The sequence below is a fragment of the Notolabrus celidotus genome, chromosome 1, assembly GCF_009762535.1.
Source record: "Notolabrus celidotus isolate fNotCel1 chromosome 1, fNotCel1.pri, whole genome shotgun sequence".
NCBI lineage: Eukaryota > Metazoa > Chordata > Actinopteri > Labriformes > Labridae > Notolabrus > Notolabrus celidotus.
Genome location: NC_048272.1, coordinates 8013304 through 8039377, shown reverse-complemented (window position 1 = coordinate 8039377; position 26074 = coordinate 8013304). Strand labels below are relative to the sequence as shown.

Genomic DNA, 26074 nt, shown 5'->3' with positions numbered 1-26074 from the left:
CAAACACGTTGCAAAGACAAATTCTGCTGATTTTCCAAGAAAAACAAACCCCTACCGTGAGCAGTTTCCACAGTCCTGCAGCATGTTGTAGGAGTTGGTGGTGTTTGTGAAGTAGAACTGGCTTTGGATGGTCACACAGCTGCTTTCCTTTATCTCAAAACCCTCCACCAGGACATCACCTATAACATAAACACAATTAGGTCTGCATTTAATTTTAGAACCCACTTTTAAAGCTCCTTTTCTAACTGAGACTTGATGACTTTTGCTGTAATTTATGGACAAGGAGACAAGGCTCCCGCACACTGTCTTGCCTTATGCTGACATATTCATTGAGTCTTGCAACGTTTAAGTCTCACAGACCTTTATCAGGTACAAAACATATGATACAAGATATATACCTGATGAAGGTCTGTTAGACCGAAACGTTGTTTGACTCAGTAAATGTCAGCACAAGTGAGACAGTGTGGGGGAGCCTTTTCTCATTATCTTATAGTTTCACCCTCCTCTGACACATCTGTTATACGTTTAGGTGGGCTGAGATTTCTTTCAACTGTAATATATGGACACATTTATCTAAATGTAGATGTCTATGTGTGAACACAAAGGTTGTGTGAAGATGCAAAACACCGACCTTGATAGAGCCAGCTGTTGTATGCCAATCCATACAGTAGCTGCTGGACCACAGACCTGTAAGAGAGTTCACATTACACTTTGCGGTCATTGTGTACATATCAATAAATAACAGTGAACACATGTCACTGGGACAGTAACATTGAGCTGAAAATAACCTAGGGTAAAATTGTCAGGCATCCAGCATGAAAGAAAGAAAGAGTCTGTCTGCGGTTCATGTGTGGAATAGAGTCACAGCTAAGATAGTGTTGATGCCTCACATGCTGCTGGTGCCATTTGATTTGCAGTGAACAAAGTCTCACCATGCCACTGTGGACGTCCACCAAGCTAAGCTGAGGATGTCAGCGATGGACGGCTGCAGACACACAGAGAACACGTGAGGGAATTTTATCATTTTATCATTTATCATATATTTTTTTAAAAGTCAAAGAAATGTAACTTCTGCAGGTGTCCTCTCACCACAAAGATGCCCCTGTGTGCGGCTCCTGTGTGGCTGCTAGAGACAGGCTCACACGCAGACTGGTATTGGAAAGATTGACGCCGATTATAGATTGAGTTGTTGTAGAGTGCGTGCATCAGGTAAGGATCCACATCACCAAAGAAAAGACCAATCTGTTGTACAATGACAGTCAAAGAAAGGAGAGAACAGAGGGAGGATAAGAGTGCATCAGGTCAACAGCTCCACACAGTGGCACAACATGAACTTCATTAAAGTTTTCTAATTGATTCCCTCATCTCCATCTTGTACTCTATGGTGAGTGGATAAAAACTGAAGGAAAATGAACTGAGCAAAGCTGATTTTTACTAAGTTAAAAATGATCAGTGAAAAATCTTCTTTTGAAACGAGTAATTACACAAAAAAGTTGAATGTCAGTAAAAGGTTCCAAAACACCAACCACAGTTAACTCCAAAACTTCAAAAAAGAACATAAGAATGATAGTTTGTCAAGGGAAGCAGTTCAGCAAACTAAAACGTACCTTTTTCCAGTGATCTCTCTGATTGGACATGACCAGGAACCCACCATCATCGATGAGATAGCACAAGAGGTCCTTCAGACAAAATGAGAAAATAGCATTTCCATTTCTCCCCACCACTCAGTGCATTTCAATGTTTGCTGATTCCCACTAACACACTCACACACTCACACATGGATTGCAGCGCTTTCAAGGGCAGCCACCACCGCAAAGGTAAAATCAGTTCACCTGAACAGAGCTGCCGTTATTGGCTTTATTACTAAACAGCAGCAGACCATTACAAATCTGAAGATGTAGACTGCATTCAGCAGGCTGATAAAGCTTTCAGGAAAGTGTGTAAAACTAAAACATGAGAATATGCAGTAGGTAAAATATTTCTTACACATATCAATGTATAGGGTATGACTATTTTCAATCAAAAAATATGTTACACTGTAAAATAAGTTCTTAGGAGTTTTTTGATCTTAAAGCTGATGTTAGAAACTTTCAGTTTGTGTTTTTGCACCCCCTGTGGACAAAGAAGCAGATCATACAGCTTTGCTGATCTTGCTCTGTTCATGGCAATCAAGTGATTTCTGTCAAAAACATCTCATCCTGTTTTCTTTTGACACTCAATTGTGTCATTAATTCTGAATATTTTCTGGTTGAAAATGCTTTGAAAATACTGTTTCTTCAGTATGCTGTCAATCATCTAATCTAACAACAATCCCTTCTCACCAGTTTGAGGCATTCAAAATTACGATATATAGAAATTGTCAGTGTTGTTGCTGATGGCCTGGTTTGCTTTAGTAGCTCAGGAAGGGGCATCAGTATTAATTAGGGCCCGAGCACCGACAAGGTCAGCGAAGGCCCTCTTGTTTCAATCTGTTTCTCAACCAAACAAAAATTCCTCACCGGAGCTCTAAGTTATATATTTTTAAAAAGCAATTTAAAAGTGATTTCATTTAAATGAGATAATCACTGATCAAACACCAAAATTAATTTCTTAGAAAAAAGATTTAAGGACTCAATTTCTGAATTAAGTATATTTTAAGAGGTATTGTTTACAGTGTAAATCAACAGACATCAAAGTTGAACTCTCATCCTAAAGCATCTATTAAAGCTAGGGTTAAAAGTCACGGAAAACTAGCATGAGTTTGGATGTAGCATTTCCTCAGGACTCCATCTAACCCCTCCTGTCCTCTCGGAGCTCCTCCAAAGCAAGGCCCCTGCTCACATGCATGAGCGCCGCTGATTCGCGACCGTATGATCGTGACTGATTCAAAAACTTGTCCTCAGCACATCGTTTGTGTTTTGGCACTACGTCAACTCATGTCTCACTCAGCGGTAAGAAAACACCAAAACATTATCATAGTGAAAGTTAAAAACATAAACAAAAATGAAATGTACGCGCAGGAGGCGGGCAGAACGGCAGGACGGGATTTGATTGGTTTCATAAATTGGCTCCTGATGGAAGGGATTGGTTGGTGTTTTCCCAGGTTTACTCCGGCTGTAGATAGCGGCTTTTTTTTTTGCTATTTTTTAAGAACACATTATGTATTGATTGCCATCGGGACATAAAGATCATTTTAACCAGTAAAACAAAAAGTGTATCTAAATCTGACTACCAACCCCAGCTTTAATTTAAACAGGCAGAACATTGTCTTTTATTCCTCACACTGGCCTGTCAGTGATTACAGGAGCTCTGTTCTGCTTTATGAACTGCTCCCTCTATATGACAGAGTAATTTAACAGTCACAAGAGTATCAAGAGCACATTTAACCTCTGAGGACTGTGTTCACAGAACTAATGACAGCATCTGTCTGAAGAGCTTGTGTTAATGTGAGAATGAATAAAAAAACACTCTTACATCAGTGTTGACTTCACAGTCCATCTCACAGCTTCTGGACGGTCCACACTGTTTATGATACGAGGAAAGAGACAATTAGGTTACTTTTGTTTGCAGTCCAGTTAAGTGATTAGTGATCATTAGTATTTAGTGTTGATGTGTTGTACCTTGTGTGAGCCCTGCCGACCATCTGACACATTGCTGGCCAGGATCTTAAACTTGTCCACCCACGCCTCTAAGTCCAGCTTCACTCCAACCACTGGGGGAAGAGAGCCACAGGTTCAGAGCAGAATAAAGGGAGAAGGGCAGAAGCAGCATTCTAGAAAGCAGAGAATACCTAACAGCAGTACTCCAAATATGGGAAAAATATCATAGCTACAGCACAAAAATACATATCCGAGAATCTATAAAGACAAAAAAGCTTTTGTTTATTGATTTTTCTCACCTGAAGGTTTGAGTAGTTTTCCTCCTAAATTCACCTCAATAGCTGAACTGACCAGGATTCCAACAGTGCCGTTTTCTGCACCTACAGGGTCGTCTAAAGCTGTTAACCAACAAAAAAATATTACAAAACACTCACAGCAGATCAGCGTCTGAAGTAACCTGAGTATGAATACTACATTTTTTTTTTTCTAGTTAAATTTTTTTAAGTCTGATTTGAATTAAATGCAGTTTTGCAGGTGTGTGACCATTATTGATCACCTTAAAATGACTATATTGACCACAATTGTCTCAACTCACTTTCACATACAAGCCATCATTTGATTCATCATTAATGTATAATTCTTAGATTATGACTCTTCTTAAATGTGTTTGCACAGTCACTCACAGGATCTGGATGGAGCTCTGAACATGTAGCCTTTGTTGTCAAGACTCCGTCTGTAGTAATTTGAATTGAAGGGCTCAGGATCTTCTTCCCATGACTCAGCAGCTCTGTAAAAACACAGCATGTTTCACGAAATGTTTTCAGAAAAACAGATGGTTGTCTGGACAGAATATCTGCTGGAATACTGAGTAAAATATGCCTCAGTGGGTGTCTTCATTTTGCTATCAATCCTACTCACATATTAGGAAAGACCCGTGTTATTCCTCCATCAGTGGATGCAAACACAGCCAGGAAGCCATACCTGTAACAATATGCTTTTATTTAGCATATTTAGCCCAGGCATCATCAAAGTAAATAGCTGTTCATTTGAACAGAACAAGCTGACTCACGAATTCAAGTCCTTGTTTTTCCAAACTCGAGAGGCAAGCTGTCCAATTATCCGGGAGTCCAAAATAAGGTTGTGGATGAGGCCTTGGTCACCTGAGACACAAAAAGTCTGTTATCTCATCTGTGTGTCTACAGCAGTGGCTGATACTGTGATCTACAAATGCTATTAACATGCTCACACTCATCAGATTCTGGGGAAATGTCCAGCATAAGTGAGAGGAAGTTCTGCAAAAACTGGGTGTTGTTATCAGAAATTTGCAGTCGTTTGCAGTATTCCCTGAAGGGACAGAGATCAGTATAAATACAAAGGAACAAAAACAGGGCAAAATAGGAAGACGCCGAGAAAACAGTGGTCACCTTGGAGCCAGAAACACGTGTCCTGCAGACTCAAATGAGCTCGGCAGCAGTGACTGCATATCTGTGTCAGAGACAGAGGGTGATGTTAGTATTTTAATCTCATCTCTGTGTTGCATCTTGATCAAAGAGAATCTTTAAAGCTCTGCCTCTTTGTACTCACACTGGAGCTGCAGCATCACATCACTCAGGTCTGCCTGGATGAAGTATTCATTGTAGGGAGGTAATACTAAACCAAGACTACAGGGGGCAGCACCCAAGCAGAAAGACACATAAATGAAGAGACAGGGGGGGAGAGTGAATCCATCTGTGTGTGTGAGGTCCTCATTAACACCCAGCTGCTTGTTTATGAATTCATGATATTGTAATAGCTCACCTGTAATCTGTACCGTTGATCGGAGTCCAGGTGTAACCCCTGAACACCTCATCGATGTATTGCTGCAGTAAAGGAGACATTTAAGAATACTTCATACAAACAAAGGTAAAAAGCCCAGTTATCCTGCTTTAACTCACTGCAACCTGTAATGCGGCCTATCAGAGGTAGAACAGAGAACCAGTCTTTGTGTTGTGGTTAAGATGGTCTTTTATATCCTCAAAACTCCTTTAAGTTTTGGAGAATTTCAGAGCAAATTCAAGAGCTGCCACAACATACAAAATGATGAAAATTCAACATAAAAGTGTTATCACCTTACCCTGCTCAATTTAGTTATAAAATAATCATTGTTTTCTGACACAAATAATTTTAGTTCACATAAAAGTAAACTCTGAATAGACCTAAATGTTTGTGTTTCAACATAAGGAAGAGGTTTTTTTGGACTCAGAGGGAACATAAACATGAGGAAAATGCATTTAAAATGTTCAACCCTCTGAAACAAATACTTATATGCAGACATAAAAACAGTGACATATCATCTTTGCCTCATACTGGTTATGTTTCTCATACAGCACATGAATGTGGTAGTCTGTTAAATATTCAAAACAGGTTTATAAAGAGTTGGATTTTAAGGTTTCTCAAACATAGAGATGAGTAAAAGGTTAACACTAGTACAAAAATTTTAAGTTATAAAATTATTCTACAGTAATAAACATTTCAAATATTTTTTTTGGATTGTACCTCTCTTTGATATACTGAAAAGGAAGAGAACTGGGGATGCTGGTTTTACACCTGAGAGTTCACAGAGTTGTACATTTAAAGAACAGATTTACCCAGAACTCTTTTTCATAGGTAACGTCCAGTAGGCTCCATACATCTTTAAAAATAGGTAGATTAGATGGTAAGGTTAAGTAGAGCTTGTTTGAACACACTCAATGTTACTGAACTACAAGAATGTGAAGTAAATCTCTGAGATGTTGTTTCCTAGTCTTTAATCTGTACGATGCAGCAGAGGACTAGGTTCAAACCACTTGCCTCGTTACTGAAGCTTAAGTCCTTAATCTACAAAAATAAAGAACAGTAATACGCTTTTAAACATTTAAGTTCTATATTCATTGTATCTCAGATTAGAACTGATCATTGATCATGTTAGAGTACACTACATGACAGACACAGATATGAAATTTGGTAAATGAAATGGTATTTTGTCATAAAATTGACTTGCCTCATCAATCGACTTGATCAAAGTTTTGATCTGCATTTCACCCGGTCTACCATCAATCATTTGTCGCCGAATCTGAAGAGAAATAGGTGGCTCATTCAGTCACAAACATGGTTAAACAAAATATGTTTCACCTGCACAGAATGCTGCAGACTGGCAAGCAGTGTCATGCTGCAGATCATGTTATTCATAGGCCTAATGTTAACTTTAAACATGGGCATTGTAAATTTCAAGGGACAGAAATTTCCTGAAAGCAGAAACTTTTCCAATGCTCACTTCTTCCTTGTTGCCATCCTCCACCTCTGCATCCAGAAAGTCCAGTGTCACAGGTTCAGGGAGGTTCACGAGCTAAAAGGTATCAAGTGAGAAAAAAAAAAAATCAAATCAAATGTAGAACAGGCATGCCAACATCATTTTGTTTGAACTACAACAAGAGTTCAAAGCTCAAAAGGCTGTTAAAAACTGCATTTTGACCTATACACAGTCAAACATATTTTTAGCAAGCGAGACACAGCTGACCTTTGGCTGAAGATTAGGGTGAAGAAGAAGATATCCATTGGGGTCGATGGCAAATATGTATCCATTAGCACCAAGCTGTTGGGAGAGCAGTGATAAGTCAGTCTACTCTCTCCATTACTATTACACATGAAGACAATCTATTAATAATGGTGCTAATGTGCTGTACATACATTGTATCGGGGTGTCAGTCGCTTTATCTCATCAAGATGGACATCAACTCCCATGACGCCCAATATCAGCTGATTCTGCTCACATGAAAGCAAGAATAGGATATTGGAGTTTGTTAAATGAATACTGTGACAACTTACTTATACTTATTTGCTCTCTTGTTGCAAGTTAAATTAGACAAAAACACTCTCATATCCGTTTATTACATATGTAACTAAAGACATCAAGGCACATATCCTTCTGTAAAACTGTAGAGTGTTGACTTTACACTTCAATTTGATTACATTTACAAAAAAATATATAACATTTTGGTAAATAATCTTTGGAAGGGCTGTGAAATGTGTTTTATCACCTGGGATGATGCTAGGCTACGTGTTTCCACCTGATTCTAGTCTTTATGCTAAGCTTAGCTGAGCTCTTAGCATCAGGATAATACTGACTAAGAGCAAGAGAGTGGTATGATCTTCTAATCTAGCTTTGGCATAAGAATATAAGCATTTTTTAAAAGTATACAACTATTTCTCAAAATTGTACGAATAATAATGCTAATATACATATAAACAAGGCGTAAAATTAACATCCGGCAAGCGCCAATGGCGTGTAAAAAAATTATTTGGCGTGTAAAACACCCGCCAGTGGCCGATGGAACATTTTGTATTGCATGTGAGGTTTTGTTTTCATACTTTCGCCCATTTCTGCCGACTGTCAGGCTATTTTGACCCTTGCAGCATGCCGTACTATTGTTGTGATTTGGTATGGGGGTGACGTCAGCTACTGGAGTTCTATTCGTTCCCTTAGCTTGAAGAAGCACGGCGGGAAGAGCGTTTCGAGGAAGATGTGGCGACACTTTCCCGGCATGAAGCCACCACAAACAAAAAGGATAAACAAAGAGGCAGGAGACGATCAAGAAGAGGAACAGACAGCTAAACGGAGTCATGTCACTAAACGACATTTCAAAGAGAACTGGAAAATTGACAAGGCTGGCCAACCTCGTTCCTGGCTGACTTACGACCCAACAAATGACACCATGAGCTGCAGCCTTTGCCGCAAACACACACAGAGAATAAGGATTTACCTAATATCTAATTTTATATGTACATAACTGTAAGTTGGATTTTCGTAATAAAAACGTATGGTAATTTTTTTAAATCAAATAAGGCATGATTTTTTTATTTGGCCGGTGAAAAATATTTTTTGCCGGTAAATTTTGGAGGTCACTAGCCAATGGCAGATGAGCTAAAATGTTAATTTTACGCCCTGCATATAAACATCAGGGCTAACCTCTGCCTTTAAACGGCTGTATTGAAGAGAACACATTAAACACAACTTCTTGCATAATCACTAGGTGTGTTACCTGTGAGTTTCCATCCATGGTGAGGTTGAACACAGGCAAAGTTCCCGTCACCACCATGCCAAGACCCTACACAATTTGAAAACAGTATAAATTATAAGCTCATCTATTCAGTGTTTGCATATGTTTGTGCATTTACTATACTGATTTACATACAGCCATGCAGCCTCACCAAAGCATCCTGATACACGTTGGTCCACTGAACCTGCTTGGCTTCGCTTCCTGCCAGAACCATGGGGCGCCCCAGCACATCGAGGTACTCCTGACAAAATCAAAGACAAACTTCATTGGCTACAGTTTAAAAACAATCCAAAACATCAGGCCACAGGGGACAAGGGTGTGCAAACAAACCAAAGTGGATGTGTATATGAGCATATGAGCACACCGCAAAGGGGAATTAGAAACAGTGAAGAGGGGATCAGCTGTGTCGGAGGCACTAGACAAACCCACCTGGGTGTTAATCCTTATAGCACAGATGGAACGGATCTCAAAATAGTAACCTGGCAAGTGACAGAGAAAAGAAGACAAACAGAGAGAGAGAGGGGAGCATGTTTGAGAAATGCTATAAGGAAAAAAACACACACTCACACACACACACACACACACACACACACACACACACACACACACACACACACACACACACACACACACACACACACACACACACACACACACACACACACACATACACACACAAACAACAGCAGCACTCAAAAATATTCCAGGTTTTACTCAATGCTAGTAGACCGATGACTCAGACACTTAACTCCCACAAAAGGCAGCTCAGAGAGGAATACCTCTGAGCTTTAAAATTGCGGTATCGCCTGACACCTGGTGGAACCTGACACATTAAGGCCCATCCGAATCTGCTCCATGGAAAAATATTTTAGTTTGAAATTTTTTTTAAGAGCTGTTTTCCAAATTGCTGCTGCCAACATGTTTCATTGCAGAATCCCCTGCAACCTATGATTATCTTCTTTCTCAGTTTAACTGCTGATAACAATCTTATCCCATCTATTAATTATTCAGTCTAATACAATGTCCTAACATGGTGTCCTTAGATGTTCAATTTTGTTGGAAAAGGGATACTAAAATACTTGTAGATATATAATTCACTGTTTAAAATTACCAAATCATCAAAAAGAATATGCAGATTAATTCATTGTCAATTGGCTATTCATGTTATCTCTACACACAAATGCAGAGCCTTTGGCATCCACTAAAACTGAGCAGATATGGTCTAAAAAGGCACTAAAATAAGTAGTATAAAGTGTATTTTATAAAAACACATCATTCCCAATCCCAGACTGCATGTGTCATCATTGTCTGTAAAGCTCACTTACATGAGGCGGATCGGGAACAACCTGCTTTGTAATGATCTAAAGCATGTAATCAGATGACAATTTAAGTTCCCATTATAACTCATTAGAGGTTGTCCCTTTCCAAAACCATCCCCTTTTCCAATTTGAATCAAACCTATCGCGTCAGAATGACAAAGGCTGCAACTCTTGCACAAGTAATCAGAGTGGCGCTGAGTCACTGCATTGAGTCCTGCTTGGCACAAAGCATCCTCACAAACAAGGAGAAGTTCTCCAGAAAAGATCAATGTCAGCTCCCTACTGAGCGCAAATCTGATCTATGAGAACCCAGCTGACCTCAGTGTGAGCAAACAGAGCCTTCTGAGAAGCAGGGCTGGTTATCTAACAGAGCCGAAGCAGACCCATTAGCAGGGTCAGAGTACTGAACTGCACATTAGACGCAGTGATTTATTCATTAGTTCTTTTGTCTGAACATTGATTAATAAATACACAGCAGACATCGGATCTAAACTGTGGTCTGAGTGGATCTGTTATTGCAATAGAGGCTTATTTGCTGAGCTAAAAATATGTATACTCAATTTACTGTTGATGTTTTTTACATTGCAGGAAGCAAAGCCAATACCAAATATTCTTAAATCCATATTAAAACACTGATCCGGTTTGCAGTAAGGACTCATACTGCAGGCTGATGAATTAACTTTTACAAAACTTTTACAGTATCTTTTTAAATAACATTATGAATCCATTTATACTTATTTTGTAAGTCATATTTCCACAGCAGGGATTTCTGACTGGAAGCACTTTAATTGCAATGGGTACTTGCACCTGTAGTAGCCTCAGGATGTTTATAAGCTTAACTCTTCAGCAGAGCTAAAAAAATTGCAGTATGAAAAACAAATAGAATTAGAAATTGGTATTTAAAAAGTTTAAAAAAAGCAAGTGTATAAAACTTATCTGCAACTTAGCAGAAAAGTTTAAAAAGCAAAGTTGAAAGAGATTCTTGAGATCATTTCATTGGGAGGAGCGGGATCAGCGGACAATTAAAAGACAGTGAACCTTCTCTCCAGAATGTGTTTTGTGCAATAAAATGAACTGAATGAGTCACATAGACGCTCAGCTCACCTTTATTGGTGCATGCGATCCACTGCAAAGGTGTGACATCATAGTTGTGCTGACCCACGGAAAATGTGAAAACTCGCACCTTAGGAGGGAAACATTTAAATAATGTTTTGGAGGTTTAGACACCTCACTGCATCCTTTTCATCACATGCTGAATGTGACTGAGAGCTGTTGTAGTGAGATGATCAAAAACCAACCGTTTTATTGGGCCAGTTGTATTGCATGAAGACATCCTGAGCTCTGTCCTCCCCTCCGTCAGTAAACAGCATGATTATTTTATTACAGTTGGCCCGGGGGACGTTTGTTTTCTGTAAAACACATTGAAAGGGAGATGAATGAGATCGAACAGCAGAGTTGGTCAATACAGTTAAACTGTGTGTATTCCCCCGTTGATGTAAATCAATATGCGACTTACATTTAACAGCTGATTGAAGGCAAAATGAAATCCAGACTTGTAGTCAGTGGTGCCTTTAGCTTGCATCTGCTGCACTGCATCCTTGAAGATCTTTTTGTTGCGCACGTTTGCCTGGACGAGATGTTTGAAGCAGGGAACCACAGCCTCGGCCTTCTCGTTAAACTGTAAGACAGCAGGAGACACAGTTTGGGCTTGGATGTGTCAAAACTGAAACAAAGGGAAAGGTACAACAGAGCAAAGACAAAGGAATGATTACAAATCGGGGATGAAGAGTCAGCAAGTGACGCAGATACCAACCCTGGCCACATTGACGTAGTCATCATCAGACAGAGTGTCGAGCATCTCCATCACAGAGGCTTTGATCAGTTTCAGGGTGAGTCCACTGACACTGCCGCTCCTAAGGAAACACACACAAGTATCATCACAGAGACACAGGAGTATATACACAAAAAAACAACATTTATACAAAAATGGATGCAGGTCTACAAAATAACAAAGTGCTGCTAGATATCACTAATGTAACGCGTCTTGAAACACATCTGTGAAATTTAAATATGAATCTGTTTGTGTCCTCTGCCCGCAACATCAGAGGATACTCAGAAAATACGAGCTAAAAAGGATCAGCGTCTGATCTGTGAAATGCTCTACAGTTATGAGACAAATCAATATCAAAGATTTTTTGTGTCAAACTCATTTGTTGTCTTTTTTTTTCACAGATTTAAAGAAACTCCAAATAGGTCAAAGAAGTTCTGCATAATTACTTGCACCAATTACAGTGCCCTTTCTCCCTGTGAGTGCCTGACGAAACACATGCTTCCTCCAGATGTTCGATCACGCTCCAGCACATGAGCCCCTGCTACAGAGATTAACTTGCATTAATAAATCCTTTCACAGGATACTTGCTTGGGTTACAATGCAGCAACTTACAGGAAGCGCTATGTAGAATGCACACCCTCATGTCAGTAAAACTATAGACTGTATAAAAAGATGGATGTAATGAGAGTTCCCTATAAATTAAGTTAAAACATTTTGATTTCCTCTGTACTGAATCATGTTTTTGTATGCTAAGCTAAGCTAACCATCAGCTGGCTAGCAGAAACCTACTATTTGACAGACATGCATAGGCTTGGTATGGATCTCCTCATCTAACAACCTCCTACAGAATTGCCAAAGTGTATTTCTATAATTCATATACACTTTGTCTTGCTGGTTATAGTTTTCATTAAAGCTATTTTTTCTTATAGATTTATATTCTGGGGGTTCTGCCATTTTGGGACTACAAAAGTCTTTAGCTCTTGTGTCTGACTCATCTCTATGATAAGCTTTAGGCTGTTACACATAATAAGCAATATAAGCTGCATGTTCAGCTGGTTTTCAAGCAAAGTCAGGGCCAGGTGCACTTTTTATTCCAAGAGCGTATATAATTTAGCTTCGCTTCTCCCTTTATTTTTGCTGGCCTGTAGGCTGAGTCACATTAAAGAAGCTGCACATTTATGTAAAGTCACACCATGGATGGTTTGCAAGTGGGACTTCACTTGTGAGTGGGAAAGAGGTGCAAGAAAGGAAACTTCACAGATGGATTTTGACACCATTGAAGTAATAAAAACTGTGAGGAAAGTGTAAATCGCTGCTTTCTTTAACTCACAGAGACACTGGCTGAGGTATAAGTAAGTAACACATGAACACTTCTTACACATACACTTTTTACAAGCAGTATTCACATGGAAGGAAGGGAAAACCCAATAAAATTCTAAGCAACACTTACATAAATTGTAACATACTGTATACTTACACATCAACAAGAATGACCATATCTTTGGGGGATGAGGCTCCCTGTATGTACCTGTTGTGAAAAAAAAGAAAAAGCAGTACTTCAGCCCAGTAAATTCACTGCAATATGACAGGCCAACACACAAGGTTGTTATCTAGGAAGCATACTGTACCAGGGCCTTCTTCTGACGTCATATAGATCAATTTTATCAGGAGCTTTCCAAGGTGAAGCTGAAAATATGAAAAGATGTTTTCCTCATACTGTTCAATCTGATTAGGATCACACACAACAAAAACTTGTTTTAATAGCACAAGCTAGCAAAGGTTGGTTGATAAAACTCACCTGGGTAGTATCGTGTGACACCAGTAGCACTCCCAAACGCTTGCCAGAGGAGCGAAGGATCCTCCTGACTATTCTCCATGAACACTTTCTCCAGTGCCTGCGTCCAGTTCAGCTCATTCAGAATGACTGGGGCTGGTGGGACAAAAAACATACACCTCATTAAAAGTATATTATCCTTAAAATAATCCATAAAATATAGACTGTGTATACTATATATAAACAGTAGTGCAAAGAATAACATCGCTTACCTCCTTTGTAAATATCTGTGGGGATCTGAACAGCTGTGTATGAATAGTTGACATTGTTTTTGAAGTTTGGATCGTACACAAACTCCAACTTGATATGAGAGGGATTCTCCACCTCTCCTTCTCCATCCATTGAATACTTTAAGAACAAGAGACAGGACAAATGTAACAAAAACCTTCACCTTTTCATCTGCACTAATACATCTATTTCTTTATACTTTTTCTAAAATGTAATAATCTGTGTAAGTCAGGTGGCCTCAGTAAATGGGACGGATCAGTTTATTTGTCCCTTACTCACATAATCCAGGTCAGCCTTTGAGTCATAGTATGCCATGTCCAGCTCCTAGAGGAAAAGAGATCAGATCAGAGATGGCTATAGTTCTGACGAACATGAGTATTCTTATACGCTCAAGGTTACAAGACACATTAGTATACAACTACATATTTTTGATACACTGTATTTTGTAATTACTATGGAATAAATATATTGATCCTTGGGACCCCAATAATTTGCTACTTTCATGAACCTACTATTTAAAGTCTATTTAAAGCCTCCAGGATGGACTTAATGTACATTTTACTTCTGGGCAATAATGGCTTTCTGCAAATTGAAAAGGCTTCATGTGAAAAGTTGCATAAAATATTTAATAAGGTTTAAGTAATTTGGAGTTGGTATTCCACTTAGAGACATAAGGTAAAAAGTATACCTTTTAGATAGTTAGGGTTAGGGTTGAGGTTATGGCAGCTGTGGTTCAGAGGTAGAGGGGGTCATCCACTCATCAAAAAAAATCCTTGGGTAAGGCACTTAACCCATTGTTGCCCCTGAGAAAGAATCTATGATTCCGTGAATGTGTGTGTATGTTTGCATGACACCCCCATTAGTGCGTAAATGTTTGTGAATAGTTGAATAGTGTAGAAGCACTTTGAGCAGGACTGGAAAACTGCCGCAGTGCATTTATAATTTATTCAAGGACTGTCAAGATGCAAATCAAACAGCTCTTTACAGGATACTTGCAAAAGTAATTTGCAGCCTTTTGAACTGACAGAAGCTGGCTTATCACCGGGCAGTCACAGGGGTGTTTGGCTTTCTGTCCTGTGACAAGCATCATATAAACTAAAAGCTTAAGAACCTTGCTTAAACAGAGCAAGAACCTATTAACAAGTGGCTCATATCTATAGAAATTATAAATAACTCTCTACAGCTACTTCTGTTTGTTCAGTTCATGAAAAAACCTCATTGAATGTCAATCTATTCATTTTGTACCATTAATTGAGTTATTGTTCTTTGTCTTAAAAGTCCAAAGTGAGAAAAGAACAGGGAAAAGCAGCAAATCCTTGCATTTGTGAGTTTGTATCCACCAAATGTTTGCTATTGTTCTCGGCTCTGTACAGTCACATTATGAATCAGCAGACAGGCTGTCAGGCTTTGGTGGAGCATCGCCATCTGTCCTATTTAGTTTTTCTAGAGACTCAACATACTTCAGAATAAGCGTGACATCTACTCCGGGGCTGCTATGTTCCTATTTTTGGACTGTTCTGATTACCAAATCTTAACTCCAAAGAGTGCTTTAGTCTATATTTCTACCCAGCTTAGTATGACAATTCTGGGTCTGCTGGTTGCCTCCTCGCAGTTAGCGATACAGATCTCCTGTCCTCAGGGGACATTCACTCTGAAAACGTACACCCATGATCAGCCAGTGCTCTTAATCAGTCAGTTCAAAGGAGCGAAAACGCTCATCCTCTATGTTGACCTCTGCTGAGAGCTTTGCTTCAGTATATTTGAGCCTCTGAGCAGTGTCTTAACCCTCTAACAAATGTGTCACTTAAATATATGAGAATACATTTATTGTTGATTCTGTTGAAGGGTTTGACTTTTTACCGTTAAGATCATTTTGGGGAATTTTCATGACTTTATCGAGAGAATACGACAGGGGATAGAGACGGAAACTTGGAAAAGAGAGTCAGGATGACAAAGAGCTGTGTCTTCGATTTGCCTAAAGAGCTTTAAAAGTCGTTGGCTTCATGGACTATAAAGCCTCTGTTGATCAGGCCAATTAACCACTGAGATAACCTTGCATCCAGAGTGTCTGACATTTTGACATTTATTAACCTTTTTTTCTTAATTTTGGATGAAAATAGTGACACAGCTACACACAGGAAATGGTTAGCTTATTTTTGCTTAGCTTAGCATGAGAACAGAATAAAGCTGCCTTATCTCTATCCAATTGTAACAAAGTGACACATTCATACAAAACCCAGAAGATTACAACAACAGTTGTTTTAGGGTGGGATATTTGTGGGACTATTTTTGGTTGGGTGCATTGACTTTTCACATGCATCATGTGAGTTTAAAGGTAGTGGGAGGTAGGTTTCAGTTTTCTGTCAGAGACAAGCTAGCTGGTTATTGTATTTTAAAGCCAAGTTAGTCTAACAGGTTTTCTGTAGCTTCTCATTTTGCAAACAGACAAAGGAGTTGTTTCAATCTTGTCTTCTAAATGAAAAATCAAATAGTAAAAAAAAATGAAACACTAGGCATCATATCAAATCCCTGACAGACTGTTAACAATGACTCAGTGTGAGGAATCAAAAAGCTTGCAGTCTGCTTTGTTATACTTTTTACAGTGAGGGAAAGTCTCACCGTCTCCAATGAATGGGGGCATACATGTAAAAACCACCAGTGCGTTTTGAAATGACTGAGGGGTTCTTAGCCTCTGAGAAGGATATGAGAGGATGAGGTTAACCCTGTCTCATGAAGTTGGGCAAATGAAGCAGACCGAGCGGAAAAGTGGAATGCCAATGTGTGTGGGATTCAACAGAAGTGCACGTCTGAGTGTGCTCACTCATCTGTTTCAGCCAGCTGAGTGCTCGCTGAGGGATCCGCTCAGCTGACTGGTGTACGTGTGAATCTTTTTTTCTCAGGTCGTCCCATTTAGAGTCACATCCCTCAGAAACACGTCCATCTGCTCGGGATTACAGTAGTTGCTTTAATGTGACTGACATTTCCACTATTTGAGGATGTTCTGTTGTATAACACTCTTGTGTTGTATATATTAAAACTCACTTGGTCCCCTTTATTATAGTTAAGTTTCATTATGGTTTTTTTTCTAATAGGATTACAAAATGAAACTTTGAACAAACTATGTATTTTACTTTCGAAGAGATATTTCGATGACTGCTACATAAACAGAGTAACTGCAGAGCTGTAGAGAACAAATCCACTGCGGACAAAAAAAAAGACACTTTTCAGGAAAAAAAACAAAGTAGGGCTCCAGTATCAGTGGGTTTTTAGACTTGTCTTTGTGTGTGTCTGTGCCATGGAGTTGGTTGAGAGCAGAAGGAATGACAAGTGAACATAATCCACTGAAGGCTGGAGGGTGTTTCTGCCTCTGCAATCCAAACTCTGTGAGAGTTTTTATTTATTTTTATCATTTATTTATAGACTTCTTCAACTGCGCGGCCTGATATGGACCACATCTCACCACCCAGCAGTAGCTCTGAGCCTGTAGTTCATTTGTAATGTTAAATATTATATGGATAAGCTGCCATACACATCGAACATTATTGTATGACAATTGTAAACATTAGCAGGAGTAGAAAATGAAACATGCTTGACAGGACATTGAAGGAAAAGTACACTTTATAAAAATGTAAGAGCAGATGATCGATTTCAGAGCTCATCCCCTTGACAGCTGAGCTCCTCCAAATATTTAATACCGTTACACTAAAAAAAAACTGGGAAAAAAATGTTTTCCAGTTTGTTTGGTTATTGCCAAATAAGCATGAATGTAAAAAAAATACACTTGTGCCTAAAGCAAATTGCATAAGTGCTGTGTTTACTCTCTCACTGACTTTGTATCTGAATAAAAGTTGGGGGGAGGAGAGGCTGCACATGGGAAAACTTAACTTCAAGAGGTGTTAATAATACTGAAATTAGAAGAGCGCTGTTACAAATATTCATAAATGCTGAGTCATGTTACGTGTGATTATCACTCAGTCTCTATTGTGATAGACTGTAAAAAAAAAAAGAGAAAAACAATGTATCTTCAGGTACCATAAGCTATCCAGTGACATTTTTGTTTAAGAAGCTGATGGTGTTTTTTTTCAGTCATTATTATGACAGAAATCTGAAAAAATTTCACATTGAAATTTTCAAAGCTTTACCTTGATACCATCCTGCCAAAGATGCTCTCGCTGAAGCCGCTCCGCTTCCCTTGCTAACCTCTGCAAGTCGCAAACAAAAAAACAGTCACATAGAGGAGACAGTATGATGATATATCTCAAGATTTAAACCACTTTTTAGAAACACCAGCTTTCATTTGCAAATAATGCAATTTAAAATATGCTGTCAATCAAATAGATTTCTGTCAGCGTCTTACCTTTTAGTTCCAACTGCAGCTGTCTTAAAGCTAATGTGTTTCAAACCAGCCATTAAAAACAAGATGAAGATATATTCACTGGGTTTACTCTGCCTGCAGCTGAGCTTTTCATTTAAATAAATAAATAATAGAAGCAGATCTTGACACTGTATGAATATATGCCAGCAAGTTAAAGTAAAATCCTCAGGCCCTGTCTCACAAAACTTTTACGCAAGTAAGTGTTTGCTTTGTCAGCAGAGTTATTTGACTCCTGAGAATGAAACAAACCAGATTGTCATCCAGTGGATTTTAATCACGTCAAGGGTTTGTTTAAGAAACATATACTCACTTCGAGTGCTGTGCGTTTCTTAGCCAGTAGTTTCTCTATATCTGAAGCTACCCTCTCCACAATCTTTCGAGGCTGATTCTTCACCAGACTAAACCTTCTTCTCTCCTCATTGTAGATCTGTAAATTTTTCATGGACAAAGAGAAAAATGTGAGAGCGTTAACAGTTGCATTCTATTAAGTCTTTTTCTGCTGAGCTCATGTCCTGCTATTGACAATCTGCAACATTTCACATGTTGTCTTAGCTGACTTGGCACAAATCTGTGTTGCCATTAGTGCAGTTGATCGGTATGGGCAGAAGCTGTATGGTGATCTTAAATGTTTGAAAACCAACATTCTCCAATCTGTATTCTCTAAAAAATATTTCTCTAGGTCTAACAAAATGTGCTATAAGCTATTGAAGTTTTAAAGCTATTATTTCAGTTTTAAATAACAAACAGAGGGTCAAAGTCACCTCTTGTACAGTATGTGAATGCTTTAAGACCTATCAGTCAATCACTGATAGAGTTTGAATTCATGACTATGTCAAGATTATCTTGTTACAATGCTTTTGAAAATAGATAATGAAACGTTTAACACCCATTTCTCCTGGAATTAAATCGTAACGTGTATCTAAATACATATCTGAATAACAATCCATCCAATCATAATTTTTACGTGTGTTATAATCCTCTTAAAGATCTGTTTGGTGTACTCCCGAGAAACACTTTCAGTCAGAGGTCTAAATAAAATAATGATACTGCTATAGACACCATTTCTGTACTGCTGGTGTTTTGCCCCCTCTTCTTGTGTACTGGGAAACATATGATGGACACTAAACGTATGAATAACAGCTGTCCTTAGATGATGCCTCTCCAGGGTTTGGTTTGTCTGTTCTGGACTACTGTAGAAGCATTGTGGTTCCATGGAAAGGTAACAAAACAAATGTTATTTTTGGGTGAAACATTGTATATACAAATGAAACATTCGCTGTGAGTATTCTATTTCGGCAAATAGCTTTGTCAATAGATATCCAAAAAAGTGTACTGGTCCTTTAAAGCTGTTAAATGTGGCTCATGACTACAATACAGATCATAAAGACAAAGAGGGACTTTGGTCCACAAAAATTTCACAAGAGATTTTCTTTCCAAAAACTTAAAAATAAGTGTATATTAGAGGTAGACAGACAGGACTGCAACAGAATATTTGAATGCATACAGCTGAGCAATCCTCAAAGAAAAACCCAGATAAACAAGATCAGGTGTTGCACGCATGGTTTTGTAACTGTTGGAATGAAATAGTGTCTGTTTCCACATGCTCATGACACTTCTGTCTTCAAGCTGAAATACAAAGAGAAAATGTCATGGCTTTATTTGTCACATAAAGAACTAGCCCTGGACCTTTAGTTTATATAATTTACTCTCACTACATAAACAATCCTGCTGTACATTATTGCACGTAGACACTATGGGCATTGGGAGTTCAAGAGATTCTTAATCATCAGATATGCGTGGGCCAAGATACCAACAGTATTTGATATAAGATGCTGTCTGGTGTATTTTTCAGGACATCACGCTCTCCATGTAAGAACAGAGAAAGGATGAAGATGAGACAGAAAGGAGTCAGTGACCTAGACGAATACATTTTCTAACCTGCATATCTAGCATACTGTATCATAGCCCTCCCTCTATGTATTACCTTGAAAATGGACTTCATGACATCCTTCAAGTTGTGTTCTGACCAGGTGCTTAATTGGCATGCAGTAGGGAACAGGGTGTTTCTGTGAAGTGTCTGAGATGCACTGGGTTCTGTGTGGAATAAATCCAGTACTAAGATGTACTACTGATGATGAATATGAAGTAGATACAACCTTCAAGAAATGAAGAAGTGCACAAAAGGAGGTATCTATAAATCCAATCGAAGCCTTCATCGACACAAACTTGATGGATTACAATGACATCTGGTAAAGACAATGATGGTCTCAAGAGGATTAAAAAACAATGACCACAATGGTTTTACAACATCTCTGTAGTGCCCCCATGTGGCTGACATTTGTGGGTTTAAATAAGACAACTACATAGCAATTGTAAGGATTATGATGAAATTTGTCAGAGATGTTTGCAATCCTCTTGAGATACATTGTAGGCACTTTGGTGATTACGATGCTTGTCATCTAGCGCCTTCATCAGGTCAAAAAATGTAGCTAGTTCAGGTGGGCAATTCAAGTAGCACAGATATTACACTTGACATGCATCATCTCCAAATCACCTGAGGAATCTCAAAATATGGTAGCCTATTTAAGCCCCAAGATTTCCTGTCCCTCCCTCTGCTCCATCATCACTACTTCTGCTGCTCTTGTACTGCGCTCAAACTTTCAGCCCTACCACATGAGAAATATTCTCTCATCACTCCACACATTTCTGCATATAAAACAAATCTGCAGGGAGTTATTAGTTCTGAGCCTAGATGTCAAAACCAAAAAAAAATCTGCTGCTGCGAGGAACATTTTAAACCATTACAACATGAGTTGTCCAACTAAATTGTCTTTGTTCAATAACTATGTTAATGAGCAAGTATCTCCAAAACCAAAACAGCTTCAACATGATAGCAGATTTGCTACCCTCCAACCTCAACATTCAGTGTAGAGGTCAGCCCTTCAGACGTCAAGTTCAGCAACAGTTTAAACCATCAAAAAGGAAAGTCAGCTTTTTTTTTTCGTATTTCTAAACACAGCTGTTGTTACAGACCATTTTCTGCAGGATGCTGTTTCTGCCTGTTCCCTACTTTCATGTGCCGTCACGTCACTTGCAGCTGTTGTCTCATAGGTAGTGCTTTGAAATATCAGCATTAAAGTCCAGTCAAAATTGATAGGACAGCATTTTCAGAACAGTGCTTGTTGAAAAAAGGATTTTGGTGACATTGCTCTTTCTGCAGAGAAACAATGGCACAGCTGGTTCAGAGGTACTGAATTAGAGGTAATTAAGATCAGCCTAATGGCATTACCATCAGCCTTATCTACATATTTTGTGCTGTTTTCTATGAACTGAGGTGGTGAACATTTTCAACATTGTAACTGCTAAGAAGAGCCTGACAAAGCTGCTAACAGAGCTGTAAGTCTTGTTTTTTTTTTACTAGTTTAAATGCAACTTGAAGGGTTTCACTGGTCCTTGTATAACTGATTTCTTAAGTGTCTGAATGAAAGGTCAGCTGTCTAAGCAAAAAAATATTTGTAATTTCAAAACAGTCCAGCCCAATGCCATGGAAATATTGATTGTAAAAAGGTCTTAAAATGTAAAATCACGTTTTCTTGCTGGTTGAAGGTTAAAAATTAGATTTCATTTGAGTTACACGTTTGAAGCTGAGGGAAAACTGCACTGAGCTTTACACACAGAGTAGAGCAATTTCCTTACCAGGTCCAGAGCATTTCAGAAGGATGTGGGGGATTAATGTGGAGGGAATGAACAAGTGAGTCTCACATGAAGGCATGTGTGCAGGCTGCAGGCTGACCATCTGCTCTGCTGTGACACAAACAGTGAGGACAGGAGCGGCTGCTCTCTGTTGGGGGAACGCCCCCACATATCCTCACAGAGCAAGCCTCTCTTGCCCCCTACAGATGATCTTTGGTCCTGTTTTTTGGCATTTACCTTTTCAGGGACAACCCTTTAACACAAGCCACCTGTTACAGCCAGGATGTATTACGGTTCTGATGATGTTTTGGACATGAGATGTAAATGGTAAAGCCAGGTCAGATAAGTCTAATATCTAGGTTAACAGAAGAAGCACTTGACCTCCAACAAAATTCAATCCAACATAGTCCAGTTTCAGGTTTATGCTTAAATTGAAATCAGCTATTATTTCCATTATTGATTACTTTGCTGATGAATTTCATTAAAGATGCATTTGTGGTATTTAGCAGCATTAGCAGACAACACTTGGTAGAAATGGAATATAACATTCATCATTATATTAGTATGCAATCCCCAGAATATAAAAAAATGTATTTTGTGTTGTTTTGGAATGGAAGGAAGCATTTCAATCCAAATCAATCAATTAGATATCACCCAATGTTCCAATTTCTACACACTGTACCTTAAAATCAATGACATCATCTTTAAATCAATTCTTAAAGTCAACTTGTTTGTATCGTTACTTGGCTACTGGGTAATATGCAGGATAGCATACAGTGAGCAGGTGGTTATAGGAAAGTGAGTCCCTTAAAGGGATATTTCAAGTTTTTTGGAGTGGGGTCGTATGGGTTACAGTACACTATTGCACCTGTTAGCCACAATGAATGCCGGTGAGCACTTCCCCTTTAATGAGAAAATTCCCAGATGACCTGCAGGTAAGCTAGGCTACAATTCTGTGCGGACGGGGCCCCCCTTTTTTGCGTAATTTCGCCAAAGTTGAGAAAATATGGTCCAGGCACTCATCACGGTGCAAATGTATGCACCAGTAGAAAAAATTGGAGCTATTCAGTTTGCCGTCAGAAACCCCCTTTGTTTTGGCACTATTTTCGGACGCACCTAGCAGACCGGTGTTCTTCCGCTACATGAGTATTGGTCTTTAAAGTGAATTAAACTCACTTTTCTGCAAATTAAAAGATGGGACGTACCTGTCTTTATCCCGGCTGTTCAAACAAGCAAACCTCCTGTAAGGCAGGGAACTCTGGATGACGAGTGACGCAGACTGGAGCCGTATGTGAGCCGTTGGTATCCTCAGATTCAGAAAGGTCCTGAAGTATTGTTGTCACTAAGTTCCTCTCCTGACAGCAGAAGCTCTCTGGGTTCGTTGGCATGGGCTCACAGTTTACACACCGGCACCACCAGGTAATGTGGGATCTCTCCTGCTCACTAGTTAACACAGAACTTTCTCCCCTCTCTTCTTGGGTACGTTGGTTCTGCATCTGGAGTTCTTCCTCTGTAAACTCTGGTTCATAGAGGAAGAACTCCTGTGTCCACAGTAAACGGCATGTCATCGTCGCTGTCAGAATCACTCATTTTTGCAGTTTGTAGTTTTCTCAACTTTGGCGAAATTACGCAAAATAGGAGGCCCTGTCGGCAAAGAAGTAGACTAGCTTGCCTGCCGGTCCTCTGGGAATTTTCTAATTAAAGGGGAAGAGCTCACCGGCACGCTTTGTGGCTAGCAGGAGCGATTATGTTCTATTCTCATACGACCCCACTTCAAAAAAACTGAAATATCCCTTTAAGGATGAAGGTTCTGCTTCATGCTCAGGTCTTGTCTCATCCTGTTAGGGTTCTATTTCACATGACCACCTGCTCACTATATATTAACCCTTAATACAGAAACCTCTGTGTTAAGTTCTTCTTACTTTAGGTAATCCACAAGCTTCACTGGTATCAGTTTTACTAAGGCTGCTCTTACAGAAGAAATAGTTGCTTTGAAGTCTCCATGAAAATCCAGACAATTTATCTTTCATGAGGTGACCCGGTTTCTCAGTTACAGAGTGTAGCAGTTTAAAAACTAGACAGTCTTTTAAGATGACATCTGAGTATGTGTGTAATATAAAATATATGAATGAGTTAAAATGAATCCAATTGCTAAAACAGTTACACACAGAAAAAGGTATTACATGATCTTCTTATGAAAGGTTTGAATTAGTATTCACAGATGTAGGTGTTATTAAGCTCAGGACTTCAGGAAACATAATGCCAGATATTCTAAATGTAAGCACTGTAGGCGTGTGGTCAGGCGTCTGTACGGCTTTGTGGGCGTTGTACAATGTTTGCAAGATTGATAATTACTGCAAACACCACAAAAAGTGCCAGAAATACTTGGCAAGAGATCTAAAAAAACTCCGTATATGTTCTGGAAACTGAAAATAAGAGCTATTAGAAAGACTTTTGTGTCTCTGTAGGGAAAACAAAAAAATCTTGTTCTTGGCTTTAGCAAACACAGAAAATCATGATGATTGTTCTTGCTTTATGCAGCTACTTAGCTTTAGCTGCTAAACTTTATGGATTCAAAGCATTTTTGCACACTAAGCTCTCTGCTCAGTGCATCTTTTTATTGAATTAATGCAGCGCTCCGATGAGTAAGACATGTATACTATAAAAAGAGAGAGAGAGAGCGACACACTCACCCCTTTCAACTGCTGAGCTCCAGTGATGTGCTGAAACACTCTGTCAATCTCCTGCTCGATACGCCGGGCCCAGTGCATTATCCTGTGGAGAGACATCACAGGCTGACTGTCACACAGCATAAACAAAGGAAAAAGATATGTGTGTGTTTGTGATTCAAAGTAAGCAATAATGATGCAACACTAACACTGTCTATTTACGGTCTGTGCATGGAATCAAAACAGGAATGATGAAAAGGTGCTTCAAATAAAAAAAAATTAAAAAAACACATCAAAAAAGATTGCCATACTATTAAAAAATGTAGGAGTGCCTTCTTTTGGCTTTTAGTATATTATTTAAAGATGTACAGAGTGATTATTTTTTTGCTTTAGAATTACAGCAAACACAAATAAAATCAAACGTTTTTTTTCATATGGAGCAGAGAAGACAAAAACTGCAATAAATATGTAGATCAGTAACATGTAGTACAACATAAAGCTGCTCATGTCTGATATTGTCTTATCAACGTCCTCTTTTCAATACCAAATATCATTTATCTGCTGCAATTTAGTGTTATTCATTGTGTGAAAATTGTCTGCAATTTTCACAGAATAACAACTGGCACTGCAAAGAAGCAACAGACAACACCTGATAGAGAGAAAGCCAGTGAATACGAGTAAAGCCAGGTAATCAGCTTTGTACACTCATCATCATAATTCTCTGAGAGAGTATTTCCAAAGCAAAGAATAACACACAGATCTCGACAGCATTATTCTATAAGTACATAAATAGCTTTTAAACCTCCTGTGGCTGCCAGAATTACTTGATGCAAATAAAATGTCTTGCAGAGCCTCAAAAATAGAGAAAACTAATGAGGCAAGAGAAACAAAACAGCCACTGTGATGTGGGAGTTAAGAGCTGGAATAAAAGGGCAGTTCAATGCAGAAGAGGTTTTACATGTGGCCCATGAACTGCATAATTTAACAACCTCTTGGCTTTTCAAATTTAAGTTCAAAATGGTTTACATAAAAACAGTTGGATTAACATTTTTTTTAGAGCAGCCACTGTTTTTCACATCGCAAGAAACCTAGAATTGGTGTCTTAGAGCTGTGATGATTTTGTTTTGAAGCTGCTCTTCAGACAGTAAGATATTCATAGACTGCAGTCAAATGTAGATTCTGCTTTTGTTCAACCAAAGACTGTTTAAATCAATTATATCAGCACTGTGTCCAACTCTAAAACAGAACTTAAAACCCTGACATCTCTGCAACATCAAGCGACCGTCCGTTTTTGTTTTTCCAGGATGTTAGCATTTAGCTCAAATTAAGTCCAAAGCAAATCTACTATATTTTCAGTTATATCCATTGACACTTATATGTTCTTTATTTTGTATGAAAATATATATTTACAGTGCCTAAAACTGTAACAACTTCGATGAAAGAAAGTTGTGGAGACAACAATGAACCTATAG

The 26074-nt window shown here is 38.8% G+C and overlaps 1 protein-coding gene across 1 annotated transcript in view; it reads right to left on the bottom strand.

Moving 5' to 3' along the window:
* The window catches only part of LOC117820810 (voltage-dependent calcium channel subunit alpha-2/delta-2-like), a 43557-nt gene that overhangs the window by 6919 nt on the left and 10564 nt on the right, over positions 1 to 26074 (bottom strand). Inside the window, exons 2-35 of the mRNA XM_034694753.1 lie at positions 24627 to 24708; positions 18551 to 18667; positions 18008 to 18067; positions 14145 to 14189; positions 13850 to 13985; positions 13602 to 13733; positions 13432 to 13489; positions 13281 to 13331; positions 11786 to 11885; positions 11489 to 11650; positions 11271 to 11381; positions 11077 to 11155; positions 9083 to 9132; positions 8805 to 8894; positions 8636 to 8701; positions 7284 to 7358; positions 7114 to 7188; positions 6871 to 6942; positions 6598 to 6669; positions 5376 to 5437; positions 5163 to 5239; positions 5003 to 5063; positions 4825 to 4922; positions 4648 to 4738; positions 4497 to 4559; positions 4262 to 4365; positions 3878 to 3976; positions 3600 to 3691; positions 3454 to 3501; positions 1608 to 1679; positions 1090 to 1242; positions 933 to 985; positions 632 to 687; positions 56 to 179 (exon numbers count right to left, since the gene is read on the bottom strand). Coding sequence (XP_034550644.1) covers positions 56 to 179; positions 632 to 687; positions 933 to 985; positions 1090 to 1242; positions 1608 to 1679; positions 3454 to 3501; positions 3600 to 3691; positions 3878 to 3976; positions 4262 to 4365; positions 4497 to 4559; positions 4648 to 4738; positions 4825 to 4922; positions 5003 to 5063; positions 5163 to 5239; positions 5376 to 5437; positions 6598 to 6669; positions 6871 to 6942; positions 7114 to 7188; positions 7284 to 7358; positions 8636 to 8701; positions 8805 to 8894; positions 9083 to 9132; positions 11077 to 11155; positions 11271 to 11381; positions 11489 to 11650; positions 11786 to 11885; positions 13281 to 13331; positions 13432 to 13489; positions 13602 to 13733; positions 13850 to 13985; positions 14145 to 14189; positions 18008 to 18067; positions 18551 to 18667; positions 24627 to 24708 — 2886 coding nt within the window. The remainder of the gene's footprint in view (positions 1 to 55; positions 180 to 631; positions 688 to 932; positions 986 to 1089; positions 1243 to 1607; positions 1680 to 3453; positions 3502 to 3599; positions 3692 to 3877; positions 3977 to 4261; positions 4366 to 4496; positions 4560 to 4647; positions 4739 to 4824; positions 4923 to 5002; positions 5064 to 5162; positions 5240 to 5375; positions 5438 to 6597; positions 6670 to 6870; positions 6943 to 7113; positions 7189 to 7283; positions 7359 to 8635; positions 8702 to 8804; positions 8895 to 9082; positions 9133 to 11076; positions 11156 to 11270; positions 11382 to 11488; positions 11651 to 11785; positions 11886 to 13280; positions 13332 to 13431; positions 13490 to 13601; positions 13734 to 13849; positions 13986 to 14144; positions 14190 to 18007; positions 18068 to 18550; positions 18668 to 24626; positions 24709 to 26074) is intronic.